This window comes from Rosa rugosa, chromosome 1 (assembly GCF_958449725.1).
Source record: "Rosa rugosa chromosome 1, drRosRugo1.1, whole genome shotgun sequence".
NCBI lineage: Eukaryota > Viridiplantae > Streptophyta > Magnoliopsida > Rosales > Rosaceae > Rosa > Rosa rugosa.
In genome coordinates this window covers 50,995,593-51,013,582 of record NC_084820.1, presented here as the reverse complement: position 1 = coordinate 51,013,582, position 17,990 = coordinate 50,995,593, and the positions used below count along the sequence as shown (strand labels likewise).

General features: G+C 39.3%; 1 protein-coding gene across 2 annotated transcripts; it reads left to right on the top strand.

The window, feature by feature from the left end:
- Nucleotides 1-2,337: 2,337 nt before the first annotated feature.
- On the top strand, nucleotides 2,338-17,447 carry LOC133725319 (senescence-induced receptor-like serine/threonine-protein kinase). 2 transcript variants are annotated; one of them, XM_062152530.1, is made up of 13 exons: nucleotides 2,338-2,554; nucleotides 2,670-3,213; nucleotides 3,332-3,816; nucleotides 3,949-4,087; nucleotides 4,188-4,259; nucleotides 14,825-14,896; nucleotides 14,994-15,074; nucleotides 15,313-15,479; nucleotides 15,629-15,852; nucleotides 16,131-16,257; nucleotides 16,384-16,446; nucleotides 16,566-16,755; nucleotides 16,921-17,447. In XM_062152530.1, exons 1-13 carry the CDS (start codon nucleotides 2,464-2,466, stop codon nucleotides 17,339-17,341), a joined length of 2,676 nt encoding a protein of 891 aa, XP_062008514.1. In that variant the 5' UTR covers nucleotides 2,338-2,463; the 3' UTR covers nucleotides 17,342-17,447. The 2 variants fall into 2 exon arrangements, with proteins under 2 accessions (XP_062008514.1, XP_062008513.1); XM_062152529.1 differs by having other exon boundaries at nucleotides 15,626-15,852.
- The last annotated feature ends 543 nt before the right edge of the window (nucleotides 17,448-17,990 follow it).

The following is a 17,990-nucleotide window of genomic DNA, read 5'->3' as shown; positions in this document are numbered from 1 at the left end:
AATTACATTAACTCGACCATTTTAGAAAATTAATGAATATGGAATGATTGTATAACTACACCTATTAGAACGGATAAGCAAAATAACATACCTTAATGAGAGGATGTTTAATCATGTCGAGAAAGAGAAATATTTATATAATAGGAATATAACAGAATCTAATGATACACAATAGCAAATATATAGATCACATCGGAAAGGAAGAAATATAGGATAATTAAGGCAATTAATCGTTTCAAATAAGAGAAAAATCAAGGATTAAATTGATTGTATTAAATTCTAAATATTTAAATTCAAAAAATAGTCAACAGCTATATTTGAAGAATATTTTATTTATTCAATCAGAAGGGCAAAAAAGTCAAACTAAAAAATGTGAAAAATGTTAATTATAGATTTAAAACCTATAAGGAAGGTTCAATTATGTGAATTGGGGCTTGCTACCTTTTCTCTCTCTCTCTAGAAAACCCTAAAGCCGAATTCGACTGCGAGATCTTTCCTCGTCCGGCGGCGCCCTGGCGTCCGGCCTGGCTGACGTTAGATGGCTGCTGCCGGACGGGGTGATTGATACTATTCACTGGGGCTCCCAACGTTAGGTTCCTTGCTCGAGGTTTTCCGGGTGGGGTTGGTAGCAGATTTCGGTCGACGTCGCGGGGGAGTGATTGCACAGGCTCGGTGGGCCTCGCTGACGGTGTCGGATGCTGCGGAATGGAAGGCGGCCTGGGTCGTGGGTGCTGGATCGAGTGGTGCGAAAGCATGGTTCGAGGTGGCAAGGTCCTGCGGCTTCGTGGCGGCGAATCGGGCGGTGGCGGCTTTGTGGTGCTGGAGTCGGGTGCAGTTGCATCGGTGCAGCTGTCTGGCTTCTGGGCGGCTGACGTCACCCACTGGCCTCGCTGACGTCACCGAATGGGCCATCAATCCTGCTGGGCCTTGAGTTCTGGGCTTCTGATATTTGGCCTGCTAGGTTTAAATTTGGACTAGGGCTTTGGCCCTTGATCCAATCCTATGTTTTTAGCTTTTGTCTAATTACAATTAGTTTTTTGTATTAGGAACCTAACAAGTCTAGTTTTGAACTTTGCCTATTACTATGTCTAGAGTTATCATAGTCAATAGGCTTGCTTTAATAAGTGAGCACTGAGTGTCTAATGAGTGGTCTAGTTTCTATGTACCGTGTGTTACCTCCACAACCTCTTGTCTATCTTTGAATGGTAGCGGAGGGGTATGTAATGGTCATTCTGGCTTGAGTAATACAATCATTGATGGATTGATTCAAAAAAAAATTATGTGAATTGGGTGTAGATTAAAAGAAAATATAGGGATGGATTTTTCTTAATAGGAGCTTTGTTTTTTGGTTTTTATCTAATTTTCTCTTAATAATTTAAATTTTTTTTTTTTTTAATTTGAGTCAATGATAGGCAGCATATATCCGCGAACTTTAAAAATATACATATAAATATATAATCGCCAACCCTACACATGCAACTTGACATAAAAATTACAGGTCTACTATCTAGGTGGTTTCATCAAGTGGGTGCTTAATTGGAAGATACGAAATTAATAAATTACTGAATATTCTTGAATAATTAGTAATTAAACCTAATGATAGAATGAGACGAAGAGAAAGAACCAGTTAAAAATGGCGGGATAATATTATATATTTTAAAATCATTGACAAACTCTAGTCGTGGATAATTTTAATAACGAACTAATGAACCATTCAGCGAACTCTACTTGCAATGGTTATACAAATTTGAGTTGATGAATTAGCCGTGTCGTAGACTTTTGGTTTTGAAGTTCTTATATTTTGGCCACTAGTTGATAAACTCTTCTATATCAATGTGTAGGTGATCTGAATAGAAACTTGGTCAAAAAAATAGAAAAATATAGAGTACTGTAGGAATTTAGACGACTTCCATGCTGTGGGAATATTTCGATTCCATTAATTATTAATACATTCATTATATATATTGGCTTCCAAATTAGGAGATCGAGAAATCTTTTAGAACGATTAACAATTACAAGTACGTACCAAGTCAGTACTTGGCCCAAAGCATGTATACATCAGTGATTATTCTTTAAAAAGTCTCTACAAAACACGAAGCAAAATACAGATCAATCATTTAGCCATCCAAAACTAATGAACAAATTCACGATGACTATATAATTTTTAATTTTATCTTTAAAAAATGATTAAGAAAAGAAACAGTTTTAATCATGATATTACATTAAGTAATGAAAAGGAGAGTTTGGACAAGTCCAAGTTATTTATGAGTAATGCAATTGGACAGGTATATATGTCCAATTTCATTTAGACCAACTATTACTCAACAAATATTACAATATGGCTCTTCAAGGATTGAATGAGCCAACAAATTGGATGTGTATATATATCCTGTATAGCTTCTTTCTTATATAAATGATAGTCTTCAAAAACAGATTAATTTGCGTCTCATCTTCCAAAGTGTAATGATGTTGCTTCCACCGAAGCACATCCTCTTTGCGCTGCTTGGTGGTTTTTCTCTTATACTCCTAGTCCATGCCCAGGATGATCAATCAGGTATGATATATAGATATATCGGCAGTAAAGTAGCTCAAGCATGCTAATTTAATTTTGTTCAACATATTTTAAGCTAATTAAGAGTAATATTGTTGTCTCTCTCTTGTATGCTCAGGCTTCATTAGCATAGATTGCGGCCGAACTCAAAATTCCAGCTACACTGAAAAGACAACAGGCATCAACTACATTTCTGACACAGGCTTCATAGACACCGGTGAAAGTAAGCTCGTTTTGCGTTTTGTAAAAGATATTTATCAACAGCCATACTGGGGTGTCAGGAGCTTTCCTGAAGGAATCAGGAACTGCTACAAGATCAATGTTACAAGTGGGGACAAATATTTGATCAGAGTAAGTTTCGTGTATGGGAACTACGATGGCAAAGATGAACTACCAACATTCCTCCTTCATCTTGGAACAAATTTGTGGGATTCAGTGAAGGTGGAGAATGTATCCTATCTCATAAACAAGGAGATCATCCATGTCCCTCTCCGAAATTATATACATGTTTGTCTGGTGAACAATGGCTCCGGGGTTCCGTTTATATCAGCATTAGAATTAAGGCCTTTGAACATTACATCCTATCCAACACAAATTGGGTCCTTGGCACTTAACTGGCGGCTTGACATTGGACAAATAGCACCTGATCTAAAATTTTATAGGTGAGTCCTTTACTAATATATATAAAATATACCAACATGTTCAGCTTGCTATACATAAATTCTTGGACAGCTTAAGCTAATGAAACCAATGTATGTTCATCATCATCTCTATTTATAGGTATCCAAAGGATATTTATGATCGCTTTTGGGATCCCTATGAGGATGTTGACAATGAGTGGTTAACATTGAATACTTCATCCACAGTCGACTTCGACAAACACAACAGGTACCAACCAGCATCAATTGTCATGAGCACAGCTGCCACATCACGAAATGCGAATGTTTCCTTGCATTTATGGTGGGATCCTCCTATTGATGCAAACGATACAGAATATTATGTTTACATGCACTTTGCAGAAATTGAAAAGCTCCAATCAAACGAGTCCAGAATGCAGTACATTACTAACCATGGAGAGCTTTTCCAGGAGTCATTTGCTGCTAGTTACTTGTATACCACAACAATTTACAGCATTAAAGGTTTGAGAGGAGGGCAGAACTTTTCAATCATCAAGGATGACAACTCTACCCTTCCACCCAGTATCAATGGACTTGAGGTCTACACACTGAAAGAATTCCTAGAATTAGAAACAAACCAAGAGGATGGTGAGTAATTCTTCCGAATTACCTTAAGATTAATTTCAGCACTATATACGTACTGACTTTATATTTAATTAATTCTAATGTATATGGGATTCATTTTGATGAGATTTCTTTGTTTACTGTGAAACATATTAGTTGAAGCAATCACATACGTCAAGTCAGCTTATGAAATTACAAAGAATTGGCAGGGAGATCCATGTCTCCCACTAAACTACTTGTGGGAAGGCCTAATATGTAGCTATCCTGAAAACGACTCCCCAAGAATCATTTCCTTGTAAGTATATATCTCTCTTCGATTACAAAAGATTCAAGTTCAAATATGTCTTAGTGATCAAATAAGTAATCGAACATGCATGCAATCTGCACTTCTGCAGGGACTTGTCGTCGAGTGGATTAACAGGAGAGGTTTCTCGTTCAATATCCAATCTCGCAATGATACAAATATTGTAAGTGTGTGTGTGTGTAATAACCTCGTTAGAGGAATTGTACGAAACTCGTCGGAGGAATAATACGAATCTCGATAGAGGAATAATACCATCTCGTGAAAGAATCAAAGACAAACATTTCACCATTCCTTTAGTTTTCTCACCCCTCCCTTTAGCTGTAACGGTCCTCCTCTTGTCGGAGAGCCATCATTCTGTTTCTTTTTTTCATTTCTCTATCGACCTCTCTCTCACTCTCTCTCGTCCGAAAGCATCCAAGAACAGAGCAAACTTCTCCAAGCTCGTTCTCGCTCCATAGGCCATCGATCGACCCTAGACCACGTCCCACGCCTTCACTTCTTCCTTGCGCAGCTGCCGGTGGTAGCCTTTCGCCGGCTCTTGAACCGTACACGACGGTGGAACACGAGGCCGGTTTGAGCTCATTTTGGTTCCAAGCTTGATATCTCAAGCTACCGGCCATCAATCCTCACCAAACTTCATCCACGAGCTCGCCTCAACTTCCTGAAGCTCCCAGAAGTAACCTTGCACGTCGGCATGGCTTGTGGTGGCGACTGGAAGCTCAACCCGACCTAGATCGAAACTGGACTGTGGAGCTCGATATCTCGAGTTGTAGAGCTTTGTTTTGAGTGATTCTTGATCCAGTGAGTTCTCCTTGAGTTTCTTAACAACTCTTCAGAAGGGATCGAAGCGAGAAATTGAAGTTTTTACGTCGGAATTCAAGCTCGCCGGATTCTGGAAATTTTCCGGCCACCGACGCTTTCGATCAAGATATCTCGAGCTGTAGAGCTTCGTTTTGAGTGATTCTTGAACCAGTGCGTTCTTCTTTAAGTTCTGAACAAGTCTCCTGAAGGAATCGAAGCGAAAGGAGGACATTTTTACGTTGATCGGAGCTTCGCCGGTTTCTGCAAATTCTCACCGGTTTCTGGAAAAATTCCGGCCACCTCGACTGTTTTAGGTAATTTCAACCACTTCCGGTCATTTTCAGCTTACATGGTAGTTATGAAAGTTGTTAAGCATGATGAGAGGAAGAAGAGCAGCCCGGCCCCGACACCATTGGTGGTGGTCGGCGGCGGCTCTGCCACTAACTCCGGCGGCCCTTTCCGGCCACCTCCGGGGATCAAAAATATGGTTTCTGTGCATTTTCAGATTCTATATTTCAATACGATCATTTTGATATATTATACGCAATTTTTGGATATCGTATGATTAAGTTATGAATTTTTAAGTTTAGATCGATTTCGATCGTTAGATTTGTGATCTGTGAAGTTAGGACCGTCAGATGGACTTGTAGTTTTGATATGATGATCTTATGACTGTCCCAGTGGCTTTGTGTGGTCATGGGCGAAGATCCGACCGTTGGATCTTCGTATAAATGCAAAACAGTGATTAGGGAGGCGATTCGTGAGAATCCGTCCGTCGGATTTTCGTATAAATTTGTGAAGATGTTAGTAAGGACGATTCAGGAAGATCCGACCGTTGGATCTTCGTGATGATTTTTGGAGGGTGATCCTAAAGGCGATCCGTGAGGATCCGACCGTTGGATCATCATTTAATTTCGATCCGACCGTTGGATTGTTGTTTGAGTATGTTTTTGAGTTGTTGGCTAAGTTAAGGTCATGTTTGACTAGGTGATTGACGGTCTTCCTTGGGTGAGCGGTTTCGGTGTGTATTGTGTTGAATTGAAGACGCAGCGGGAATATCGAGGTGAGTAAATCGCACATGGTTCATTCACGAACCGAAATTCGGTGATTTTATTTAATTGAGAAATTGTGGAAATTGTTTTATGAAAATAAATATTTGTTTTAAATTATATGGACTTGATCGACTACGGTCCATAGGTAAGTAAAATGTATTTAACTATAAAAAAATGAATTTCTAGATTTTATTGCATGTGAACTATAGTTGGTATTAGTGGTCACTCTTGTGTGGGTGACTACGTATATATATATTTACGTGGAATATATATTGGATGGTGTAATTTACTGAGTTATATTTTGAGCATTACCCTTTGGAATATGTGATTTATCTTAGATGTTGTGTTGTCTATGATAATGGGTAATTGAGTAAAGTGCGATAGTTGAGTCGTTGAGATGAATTAAATGAGGAGTCGAGTGAATTGAGAAAAGCAGTCATTCGTAAGGTGAACCTTGGCCCAGGTGACACTTTACGATACAGTTAGAGCTCTAGTCTGTCTGCCGTCATACTGCTTGGGGGATAAACGAGTTATCATATGCCCTTGGGTATGACATGACATACTGAATGGGGTGATTAATATAATTAATCATAAGCCTGTAAGTATGATATACTGAATGGGGTGATTAATATAATTAATCATAAGCCTGTAAGTATAATATACTGCATGGGATGATTTATATAAATAAATCATAAGCCTGTGAGTATATATTGAGTAAGAAGTTGTTTATTATTGAGTAGTTATGATGAGATGTGAGTTGATTGATGCTTGAAGTGATGTTGTACACTTCAATTCTTATGCAAAACAAAATTAAAATGTGCTTGAGTTGATTGTGTTACTTTAAATCGTGCAATCCTTTCATTTACTCATACGAGCTTTGCAAAAAGCTTACCGGGTTTGTATTGTTGCAATCCCGGTACACTATTCAAACGGTGTAGCGGGTAATCCTGCAGGTCAGGAGAATCAGGGCGGTGATCGAGCGGGTTAGAGTATTTGTTATAGTTTTACAGCATTTGTAATAGTGAGGTGAGTTAAGCTCATTGAGCCATACAATTTGATTTGGTGAGAGTGTGTTGTAATAATTAACTTGAGGATTTGATTTATTGTAATATTGAGAGGTGTGAAGTGTGGTTGTTTGTGAGAAAAAAAATTCAGGACGTTTATTCTATTAAGTTGTATAATTCATGTTTCGGATTTGAATTGATTATTCAAAATTCGGGACGTGACAGTTTGGTATCAGAGCGTAAGGTACATATTTGGTGATAATCAATACTTCCCGAGTGATGGCCCGTCTGCAGCGGATCCCCATCATATACTCTTCGGTATTGGTATAATCATTGGGTATGTCTTAGTATGGGGTCTAGACAGCGTGTATGTCCGTAGGACGGTAGAGTTGCCTTCTAAGTTCGTATTAGAATAAGTTTAGTTTCCGCGAGTTGTGATCTTCGAGGAATGGAAACCTCCGGATTTAACTCTGATGAGTCAGTGAGGATTGTTTATGGAAATGAGTTTCCTTTTGTATGTAGAAGTGTTTGGTTGATGGCATGGTGTGGACCTATGCTCGTATCTGATGTGGATACGAGTATTAATTGATAGTAATTTTGCCTTCTTAAGTTGGACATACAGATGCATCTGAATAGATTCTAGACTCATGTGGAGTTGTGAGTAGTGTTGCGGTTAGGGAAGAAATTATTGTGGTTAATTCTTCCATGTGCTTGTAAGTTGTTGAGCAGAGTTTGAGGTGCGAGAACGGAGTTTGATCTCGTGTTTGAGTGATTGAGACGAACGACTATATATTTGAGTTCTCTCCGAGTACCTAAAATCTTAAGGGCTATTTGAAGTGGGACTAGTGGTAGTTTTAGTATTTCTAAATTTAAATCGAGATCCGAGGAACATGTTTTGTATACGTGGTTGATGTTGCGAGCATCATTTTGATTGATATTTTGCGTTTCACAAAGACAACTGGATTGGAAATTCTCCGTTTGGACACCTTGGTCTGTTGACCTGACTATGACTTGTGGACATAGTTTTATTTAAGTGAAGGAAATTGATTTTGTGAACTAGTTTTCTTAAGTTTTGGATCGTAGTATGGAGTTGGACTGAAGTGAATTTGAGGTTGTTTGTGTTTTAAGTTTAAGTAGGCGGGACACTTAAAGTTTTGAAATGGAGTTTGATCTTGGTCGGTAAATAATGGGGAGATTTAGAGTCAACTCTCTGTAAATGTTATTAGATGAGGGTGTGTTTCTGTGGTGATGGATTTTAGGAGAAATGGTTAAGTGCAATTTTGGGTATTGATTGTAGTGACATTGTTGGGTATCCATAGTGGTTCAAGTGAATTACTATGCGATATGGAGTTTGATTCGGTTTCTAAATCGTAAATTCATAGGGTATGAATTGTGGTAAGTTTAATGGAGCAATTAATAGAGGAAATGGTTGAGATTTTATAAGATTTGTAAGAGTAACTCTAAAGACGTGGGTTTTTCCTAGCTAACTCAGGATGTGTTTAGCTTTATAAATCCCTAATCCTATCGATGAAATTGTTTGTGTTTGGTTTGACTCAGAGGATACTAGCTAGACCTCGATGCGATTTTTTTGATTGTTGGATTCTTTTTGAGTGATTGTTTTTATTGCATCATTATGAAAGAAGTGTGCAGTAGAGTTGTTTATGGTTTTGAAAATAGTATTGGGTGACCAAGGTTCGATCCTTGGTGTCGTTGTTGGTTAAACAAAAAGAAAAGAAAACATGCACACCATCTTATTGATTTTTTATTACAAAAAAAAAAAAAAAAAAAAAAAAAAAAAAAAAAAACGAGGACTATGCTATACTAAGCCTAGTCAGCAGCTCCGGATGGATTTAGGCTGAGCTCAAGAGAAACGTTTGAGCCACTGTGGTAACCGCCTGAGCCACCAGAATAGTAACCAAAAGCGCTACCTTCCTCGGAAGTAGCCTTCAGGTTACCAAAGACGTCCTCGCCGTGCACAGGGAACAGAGGAAGAGTTTGAACCTCCTGGTGATCTCCTCCTCGTTGTTGCAGGGATGTTTGTCCTCCTGTTGTGCCAAAAGAGTTGTACTGGTATTAGTGTTGAAGTGTGAGGAAGAATACGAAACAAAATTTAAGTAAATAAATCCTTCATTACCAGTAGAATAGGTGGAACCAAAGTTGAGATCAATGGATCTACCATCATCAGTAGAACTAGTGGACCCAAAATTGATGTCAATGGATCCACCAGCTGGCCCAAAATTGATGTCGATGGATCCACCAGCACCAGTAGAACCAGTGGACCCAAAATTGAGATCAATGGATCCACCAGTACCAAGAGAACTAGTTTCCATGGCCACTGGAGCAGCCTGATTACACCTATTCATCTGCTTCTCTCGAGCCCTGACGTTCTGGAACCAAAAGTAAATGTTCTTACCCTCAACATGTCCATACTGGTTCAGCTGGAGGCAGATCTCGTGAATGTGCTCTGAAGTTGGGCACTTAAATCCCTTGACGTAGTAAAGATCCTTGAGGATTCTTATTTGTTCTGGAGTAGGAATCCACCTGGTACGGCTTCGACAGAAATCCATGTTGGCACTACTTCCAGCTGCTTGGGTGTTTCCTCCCTCCTCTGTTGGTTGCTGTTGTTGTGGTTCCATTTGTTGCGGGGTTTGGAGCTCCATTAGTTGCAGAGTTCGTGGCTCTTGGGTCATGGAGTGAGAGGATGTGAAAATCGAGGAATACATGGTTTAGTGTTTGAGGGAGATTTTGTTAGAAGGATTGGAGTTGTTGAACTGGTGATTGGAGATCTGAGATTCTCAGAGGAAAGATGAGATCGAATCTTCAAATGGAAGAAAAGATCTGAGAAAGAAGGATTGAAGATTTGGAGGAAAAGATTGAAGATCTGAGAGTGAAAAACTGGGGATTTGAGAAGAGAAAGGCTGAAGAGTTGAGAGAGAAAGGCTTGAGCTCGGAAGAAAATTTCTTTTCCTTTGGAGTGAACAGTCGCGTCTCCAGAATGCACCTATTTATAGAACAAGGTGAGCAGATCTCCACCGTTGGATGAACGATCTCAGAATTTGAATCCACGCGTTGGATTAAAGTCGCCCCGAAACCCGGAAAAGCTGTTGGCGCGTGGAGAGCGTGTAAGGGGACCGAGGGAATCTCGAGGCGCTGTGGCAGACAGCTGTAGCCGAAAGCAGATTTGACTGCCGTAAATCACGGAAGGGATAAGCCGTGACACAAGTGGGCCGTACTTGGGCCTGTCTCGGATCAAGGCATCACTGTAGCTGTGGGTGGAGGCCTGATGGGCCGAGTTTCAGAAACAGTTTTGGACATGATGGGCCGAGTTTCTGAAACAGTTTTGGATGAGTTGGGCCGGATTTCTGTAACAGTTTTGGATACGTTGGGCTGGGTTTCTGCAACAGTCTTGGATGTTTTGGGCCGAATTGTTGAAACAGTTGAAACAGTTGGTTTAAATAAAAGGATTGGTATGGATAATAACGTGAGCAGCCGTGCTCGAGTGGTTGAGTGTAAAGTTCGTGTACAAGAGGTCTGAGGTTCGAACCTCGCCTCTCGTTTATTTTTATTATGTTCGTTTATGACATAATAAGTATAAAATTTGTACACATTATATTAAGCACAGCTTGTGCTCCAGTGGTTGGGGACAAAGGTTTCGTGCAGCAGGTTAAGGTTTCGAACCTTGCCTCCCCCTTTATTTTATTTATGTCGCCTATGACATAATAAATATAACGCGTGTGCATATATTAATGAAAGCAGCTCTTGCTTCAGTGGTTGGGAGCAAAACCTTCGTGTTTGAGGTTGGGGGCTCGAACCTTACCTCCTACAAATATTTTTGGATCTCGTATATGCTTGATATACGGACGTATATACGGTATGTACGGTATACATACGTATATACAGTCTGTACGGTATGCATACGTATATACAGTTGTACGGTAGGCATACGTATATACGGTCTGTACGGTATGCATACGTATATACGGTATGTACAATTTCATACCGTAGCCGAGCTGGAAGTTGGTGGGCCAATTGGTAGGCCCAAATAGTAAGCCCAAATGGTAGGCCGAATGTTAAGCTCAAATGGAAGCCCAACGTTCAGCCCAAATGGTCAGCCTAAATGGCCGGTTCAAATGCTTAGCCCAAGGATTGGGCAAGCCCAAACTATCATCATTGGAGTGAACACGTACTAGTGGACCCTCCCAGAGCCCACAAGAAGGCCAAGTGGCCCATGATAAATAACCCATGATAAATAAGAAGATGTTGTGGAGGCGTTTAACCTTCTTTAAATTATGAGTGTAGTGAAGCATTGTTCTTCTACACATTATTTTGTGTGGTTAAGTTTGACTAATATTTGTAGTTAAACTTTTGCCTGTGATTCTTGTTCTGGAATGGTTGTGGATGGTTAGTTGTGTGATGTATGCCTCATGGTTGAGGAGATTGTGTGGGTTAGCCAAGGCTACACCTTATCATGATTGTGTTATGAGATGATATAACACTTGTTGAGTAGTGATACGTGACTCATTACTATTATGATTGAGTTTCTATGTGGTGATTTGTGAAGTGATGAATTGATTTAGTTACCATTGAGATATGACCCTTGTGGTTAGAACTGTTCGTATCTGGGATAGTTCTACGAAGAGATTTCGTAAGAAGGAGGTTGATCTTGTGAAGGTGCTGTGGAGTCATCATGACGAGGGTGATGCATCATGGGAGTTAGAGTCTGACATGAGAGCGAAGTATCCACAGCTCTTTGTGGAATTAGGTGCTTGAATTTCGGGACGAAATTCCTTTAAGGGGGGTAGATTGTAATAACCTCGTTAGAGGAATTGTACGAAACTCGTCGGAGGAATAATACGAATCTCGATAGAGGAATAATACCATCTCGTGAAAGAATCAAAGACAAACATTTCACCCTTCCTTTAGTTTTCTCACCCCTCCCTTTAGCTGTAACGGTCCTCCTCTTGTCGGAGAGCCATCATTCTGTTTCTTTTTTTCATTTCTCTATCGACCTCTCTCTCACTCTCTCTCGTCCGAAAGCATCCAAGAACAGAGCAAACTTCTCCAAGCTCGTTCTCGCTCCATAGGCCATCGATCGACCCTAGACCACGTCCCACGCCTTCACTTCTTCCTTGCGCAGCTGCCGGTGGTAGCCTTTCGCCGGCTCTTGAACCGTACACGACGGTGGAACACGAGGCCGGTTTGAGCTCATTTTGGTTCCAAGCTTGATATCTCAAGCTACCGGCCATCAATCCTCACCAAACTTCATCCACGAGCTCGCCTCAACTTCCTGAAGCTCCCAGAAGTAACCTTGCACGTCGGCATGGCTTGTGGTGGCGACTGGAAGCTCAACCCGACCTAGATCGAAACTGGACTGTGGAGCTCGATATCTCGAGTTGTAGAGCTTTGTTTTGAGTGATTCTTGATCCAGTGAGTTCTCCTTGAGTTTCTTAACAACTCTTCAGAAGGGATCGAAGCGAGAAATTGAAGTTTTTACGTCGGAATTCAAGCTCGCCGGATTCTGGAAATTTTCCGGCCACCGACGCTTTCGATCAAGATATCTCGAGCTGTAGAGCTTCGTTTTGAGTGATTCTTGAACCAGTGCGTTCTTCTTTAAGTTCTGAACAAGTCTCCTGAAGGAATCGAAGCGAAAGGAGGACATTTTTACGTTGATCGGAGCTTCGCCGGTTTCTGCAAATTCTCACCGGTTTCTGGAAAAATTCCGGCCACCTCGACTGTTTTAGGTAATTTCAACCACTTCCGGTCATTTTCAGCTTACATGGTAGTTATGAAAGTTGTTAAGCATGATGAGAGGAAGAAGAGCAGCCCGGCCCCGACACCATTGGTGGTGGTCGGCGGCGGCTCTGCCACTAACTCCGGCGGCCCTTTCCGGCCACCTCCGGGGATCAAAAATATGGTTTCTGTGCATTTTCAGATTCTATATTTCAATACGATCATTTTGATATATTATACGCAATTTTTGGATATCGTATGATTAAGTTATGAATTTTTAAGTTTAGATCGATTTCGATCGTTAGATTTGTGATCTGTGAAGTTAGGACCGTCAGATGGACTTGTAGTTTTGATATGATGATCTTATGACTGTCCCAGTGGCTTTGTGTGGTCATGGGCGAAGATCCGACCGTTGGATCTTCGTATAAATGCAAAACAGTGATTAGGGAGGCGATTCGTGAGAATCCGTCCGTCGGATTTTCGTATAAATTTGTGAAGATGTTAGTAAGGACGATTCAGGAAGATCCGACCGTTGGATCTTCGTGATGATTTTTGGAGGGTGATCCTAAAGGCGATCCGTGAGGATCCGACCGTTGGATCATCATTTAATTTCGATCCGACCGTTGGATTGTTGTTTGAGTATGTTTTTGAGTTGTTGGCTAAGTTAAGGTCATGTTTGACTAGGTGATTGACGGTCTTCCTTGGGTGAGCGGTTTCGGTGTGTATTGTGTTGAATTGAAGACGCAGCGGGAATATCGAGGTGAGTAAATCGCACATGGTTCATTCACGAACCGAAATTCGGTGATTTTATTTAATTGAGAAATTGTGGAAATTGTTTTATGAAAATAAATATTTGTTTTAAATTATATGGACTTGATCGACTACGGTCCATAGGTAAGTAAAATGTATTTAACTATAAAAAAATGAATTTCTAGATTTTATTGCATGTGAACTATAGTTGGTATTAGTGGTCACTCTTGTGTGGGTGACTACGTATATATATATTTACGTGGAATATATATTGGATGGTGTAATTTACTGAGTTATATTTTGAGCATTACCCTTTGGAATATGTGATTTATCTTAGATGTTGTGTTGTCTATGATAATGGGTAATTGAGTAAAGTGCGATAGTTGAGTCGTTGAGATGAATTAAATGAGGAGTCGAGTGAATTGAGAAAAGCAGTCATTCGTAAGGTGAACCTTGGCCCAGGTGACACTTTACGATACAGTTAGAGCTCTAGTCTGTCTGCCGTCATACTGCTTGGGGGATAAACGAGTTATCATATGCCCTTGGGTATGACATGACATACTGAATGGGGTGATTAATATAATTAATCATAAGCCTGTAAGTATGATATACTGAATGGGGTGATTAATATAATTAATCATAAGCCTGTAAGTATAATATACTGCATGGGATGATTTATATAAATAAATCATAAGCCTGTGAGTATATATTGAGTAAGAAGTTGTTTATTATTGAGTAGTTATGATGAGATGTGAGTTGATTGATGCTTGAAGTGATGTTGTACACTTCAATTCTTATGCAAAACAAAATTAAAATGTGCTTGAGTTGATTGTGTTACTTTAAATCGTGCAATCCTTTCATTTACTCATACGAGCTTTGCAAAAAGCTTACCGGGTTTGTATTGTTGCAATCCCGGTACACTATTCAAACGGTGTAGCGGGTAATCCTGCAGGTCAGGAGAATCAGGGCGGTGATCGAGCGGGTTAGAGTATTTGTTATAGTTTTACAGCATTTGTAATAGTGAGGTGAGTTAAGCTCATTGAGCCATACAATTTGATTTGGTGAGAGTGTGTTGTAATAATTAACTTGAGGATTTGATTTATTGTAATATTGAGAGGTGTGAAGTGTGGTTGTTTGTGAGAAAAAAAATTCAGGACGTTTATTCTATTAAGTTGTATAATTCATGTTTCGGATTTGAATTGATTATTCAAAATTCGGGACGTGACAGTGTGTGTGTGTGTGTGTGTGTGTGTGTGTCTTACCAACATGACAAGGTGTGTGTGTGTGTGTCTGTGTGTGTCTTACCAACATGACAAGGTAAATACGTACCATAAGGTTAAAACTTAAAATCCATTTGTATACTCAACAGCTGATGAATGAATTCATTTCAGGGATTTATCAAACAACAATTTGACAGGACCAATTCCGGACTTTTTGTCTCAATTGCCAGATTTAAATGTCCTGTAAGTTACCAATCAGAATAGGCGTAAATTGCAAATAAATCCTTCGCTTGCAAGCATGGTGATAGATAATAGTGCTTGATTTAATTTACCTCTGTAGGAACCTGGAGAAAAACAAGTTCACAGGCTCACTTCCACTAGGACTCGTTGATAGAAGGAAGAGTGGCCTCCTATCAATAAGGTGTGCTTTTTCGCCCGCTTCAGATTTTTTGTTGAACTCATACTAAAGCTGGCCGTTTTATGTTTTACAGCGCACTTAGAGACTTAGAGTGACTAATGTAGATGCATGCATGATCATGTATTCTCATACAAATTTACACATTATTGAAAATTATGACATCGTAAAATCTAATAATTGAGGAATTTTAACTACTTGATTAAAGTCTAACTACTTTTACTATCAACCATTTTGATGTCAGTTTGTGTGACAACCCAAATCTAGCCGGAAATGAATCTTGCACAACAAAGAAGAAGAAGAAGAAGAACAAAAGCATTATTCCAATAATTGGAGCTATTGCCGGAATTTCAACCCTCATTATAGCTGGAGCAGTTTTCTTTTGTTTCTGTAAAAGGAAAAGACAACATGGTAAGCATATATAAGTGCTGAAGTTTTAATGAAGGTTGAGGGTCTTATTACATAACATGAACGTGTAGATCTTGATTACATGCATGATAAGACTTTTTTCGTATATATACGCCCATTAATTGAAATTGCGATTATGATGATCTTAGTAGCTGCAATCAATTCAAAACCCAACCCCGGATCAGTGGAACTCGAGCAAAAAAACCGAAAGTTTACATACTCTGAGATCCTCAAGATCACAAACAACCGACAAAGGGTTCATGGCAAAGGTGGATTTGGAACTGTTTATCATGGCTACATAGATGACAAAACTCAAGTAGCTGTCAAGCTGCTTTCACCATCATCAAGTCAAGGACTTCAACAATTTCATGCAGAGGCAAGTTTCTGAAAATATACTAATGCAGTATTTTCTAACTTAATTAATCACTAGCTTCATACATATGCGATGCACGTGTACGCTTCTCCAATATCTTTATATTTATGTTTTTCTGCCTTTTAATTAATTTCTTTTACTACGATAACTATGTTAGATAATTTCATTATAAGTTTTTATTTTCTAGACTAAATGGTATTTTAGACAATTCACATTTTGATGAAACACCAAATGAATCTATGAAATTAAGACAATGTGTCTGTGAACTCTTAAAATTACAGGTTCATCTTCTTATGAGAGTTCATCATACAAACTTGACTAGCCTCGTTGGATATTGTGATGACGAAATCAACAAAGGGCTTGTTTACGAGTACATGGCCAATGGAAACTTGCAAGCATTTCTCTCAGGTTTGACTGCAATGGACAATTTAGTCTTCTGCTGAAACATTCTTGCATCACAATAGGATTGAAGTTGCCTTTTAATTATGACACAAATAACTAACCATGTCCCGATTTATATTTGAATGAGTTTAGATAAAAGTTCAGATGTCTTGACATGGGAAGGAAGACTTCAAATAGCAACAGAAGCTGCACAAGGTCTGCAACTGACTGATTTACATAATTCTTTGCTAACTAGAATCTTTGATCTTTTTTTTTTCTTGAATTCTTTCTTTTTTTAACTTGTGAGAAATGACAATCATAATTCTGAATTGCAGGATTGGAGTATCTACACTATGGTTGTAAACCACCTATGATCCATAGAGATGTGAAATCAACAAACATCTTACTCAATGAAAAGTTCCAAGCTAAACTCTCTGATTTTGGCCTGTCAAGAAACTTTGCTCCAGGTGATGGGACTCATATAGTTACAGGTGTTGCTGGGACTCCTGGCTACCTGGCCCCTGAGTAAGTTTTTTCTCTGTTTTTTTTTTTTTTTTCCTTGCTAGTGTACATCCCGAAATTTTGAATGCCAATTAATGCCACAGTGCCTCATTTGTTTATATGAGGCGACTCTTGGTCTAATTAGTATCAAACATGGTGACTAAACTTGAGATGTATGGTTGGCTGAAGGTACCATCAATCAAACAGGCTGAATGAGAAGAGTGATGTTTATAGCTTTGGGATTGTACTGCTTGAGATTATCACTGGTCAACCTGTTTATTCTAGAAAAAATGGTGAGAGAACTCACATTAGTAGATGGGTTGAACTCATGCTTCCGCAAGGAGACATTTACAGTATCATTGATCCGATGTTAGAGAGAAACTTCAATGTCAACTCTGCCTGGAAAGCTGTTGAGATAGGAATGGCATGTGTATCTGCAGAGGCCAGCAAGAGGCCAGTCATGAGCAATGTTGTGATGGAACTAAAAGAGTGTTTGGCAGCACAACTCAATCTGACAAACCTCAGCAGCTATGAAACTGAACTAGGAAGTTCCATTGATGTGGTGTCTCAAAATAACTCCATCACTATGATGCGTCCCTCAGTAAGGTAGTTGTAGTAATTTTGTTGACAAAATAATGTCTTAATGTACAATGTCTATTAATCTGTATTATGTATGGTGGGAGCATTTGATGCCTGCTCCTGGTTTTATTTCACAATTATTCATCTGCAAGAGGCACCTTATTTCCTAAACAAACAAAATAGTATTTGGAGCAAAAAGGATGAAATATGAGTTGTTACTACAGATAAATGAATGTAGTATCTTAATTAGATCCAACATGAACAAAAAATCAAACTCATCTTGTCCCTGTAACTTGAGCTAAAGTTCATAGGCATACGTCTGAAGAGGATAAAGATGGCGCAACGTCTTAACTGTTTCTTGTTTTTTTTTTTTTTTTTTTTTTTTGTGTGGCCTTTTTGGGCCCTCCCTTTTCACAAAAGAGAAAAGGGAAATAGGTCCTCTCAAGAAGGGAAAAAAAAGAAAAGAAAAAAGGGGCGTAGGACTTGTTTAACAAACACAAAACCTAGCTAGGCAAAGTTTTGCCTTCTTCACTTCGATTGCGATCTTTCTACCTTGTTACGAAACACTCTTCCATTCCATCCTCCCTTTCTTCTAAGAGGCATGACAGATGCAACTTCTCGACTATGATTTCTTTCTTTGTTTGTTGCGCATACTCTGCAGCCTCCACCACTACTAAAAA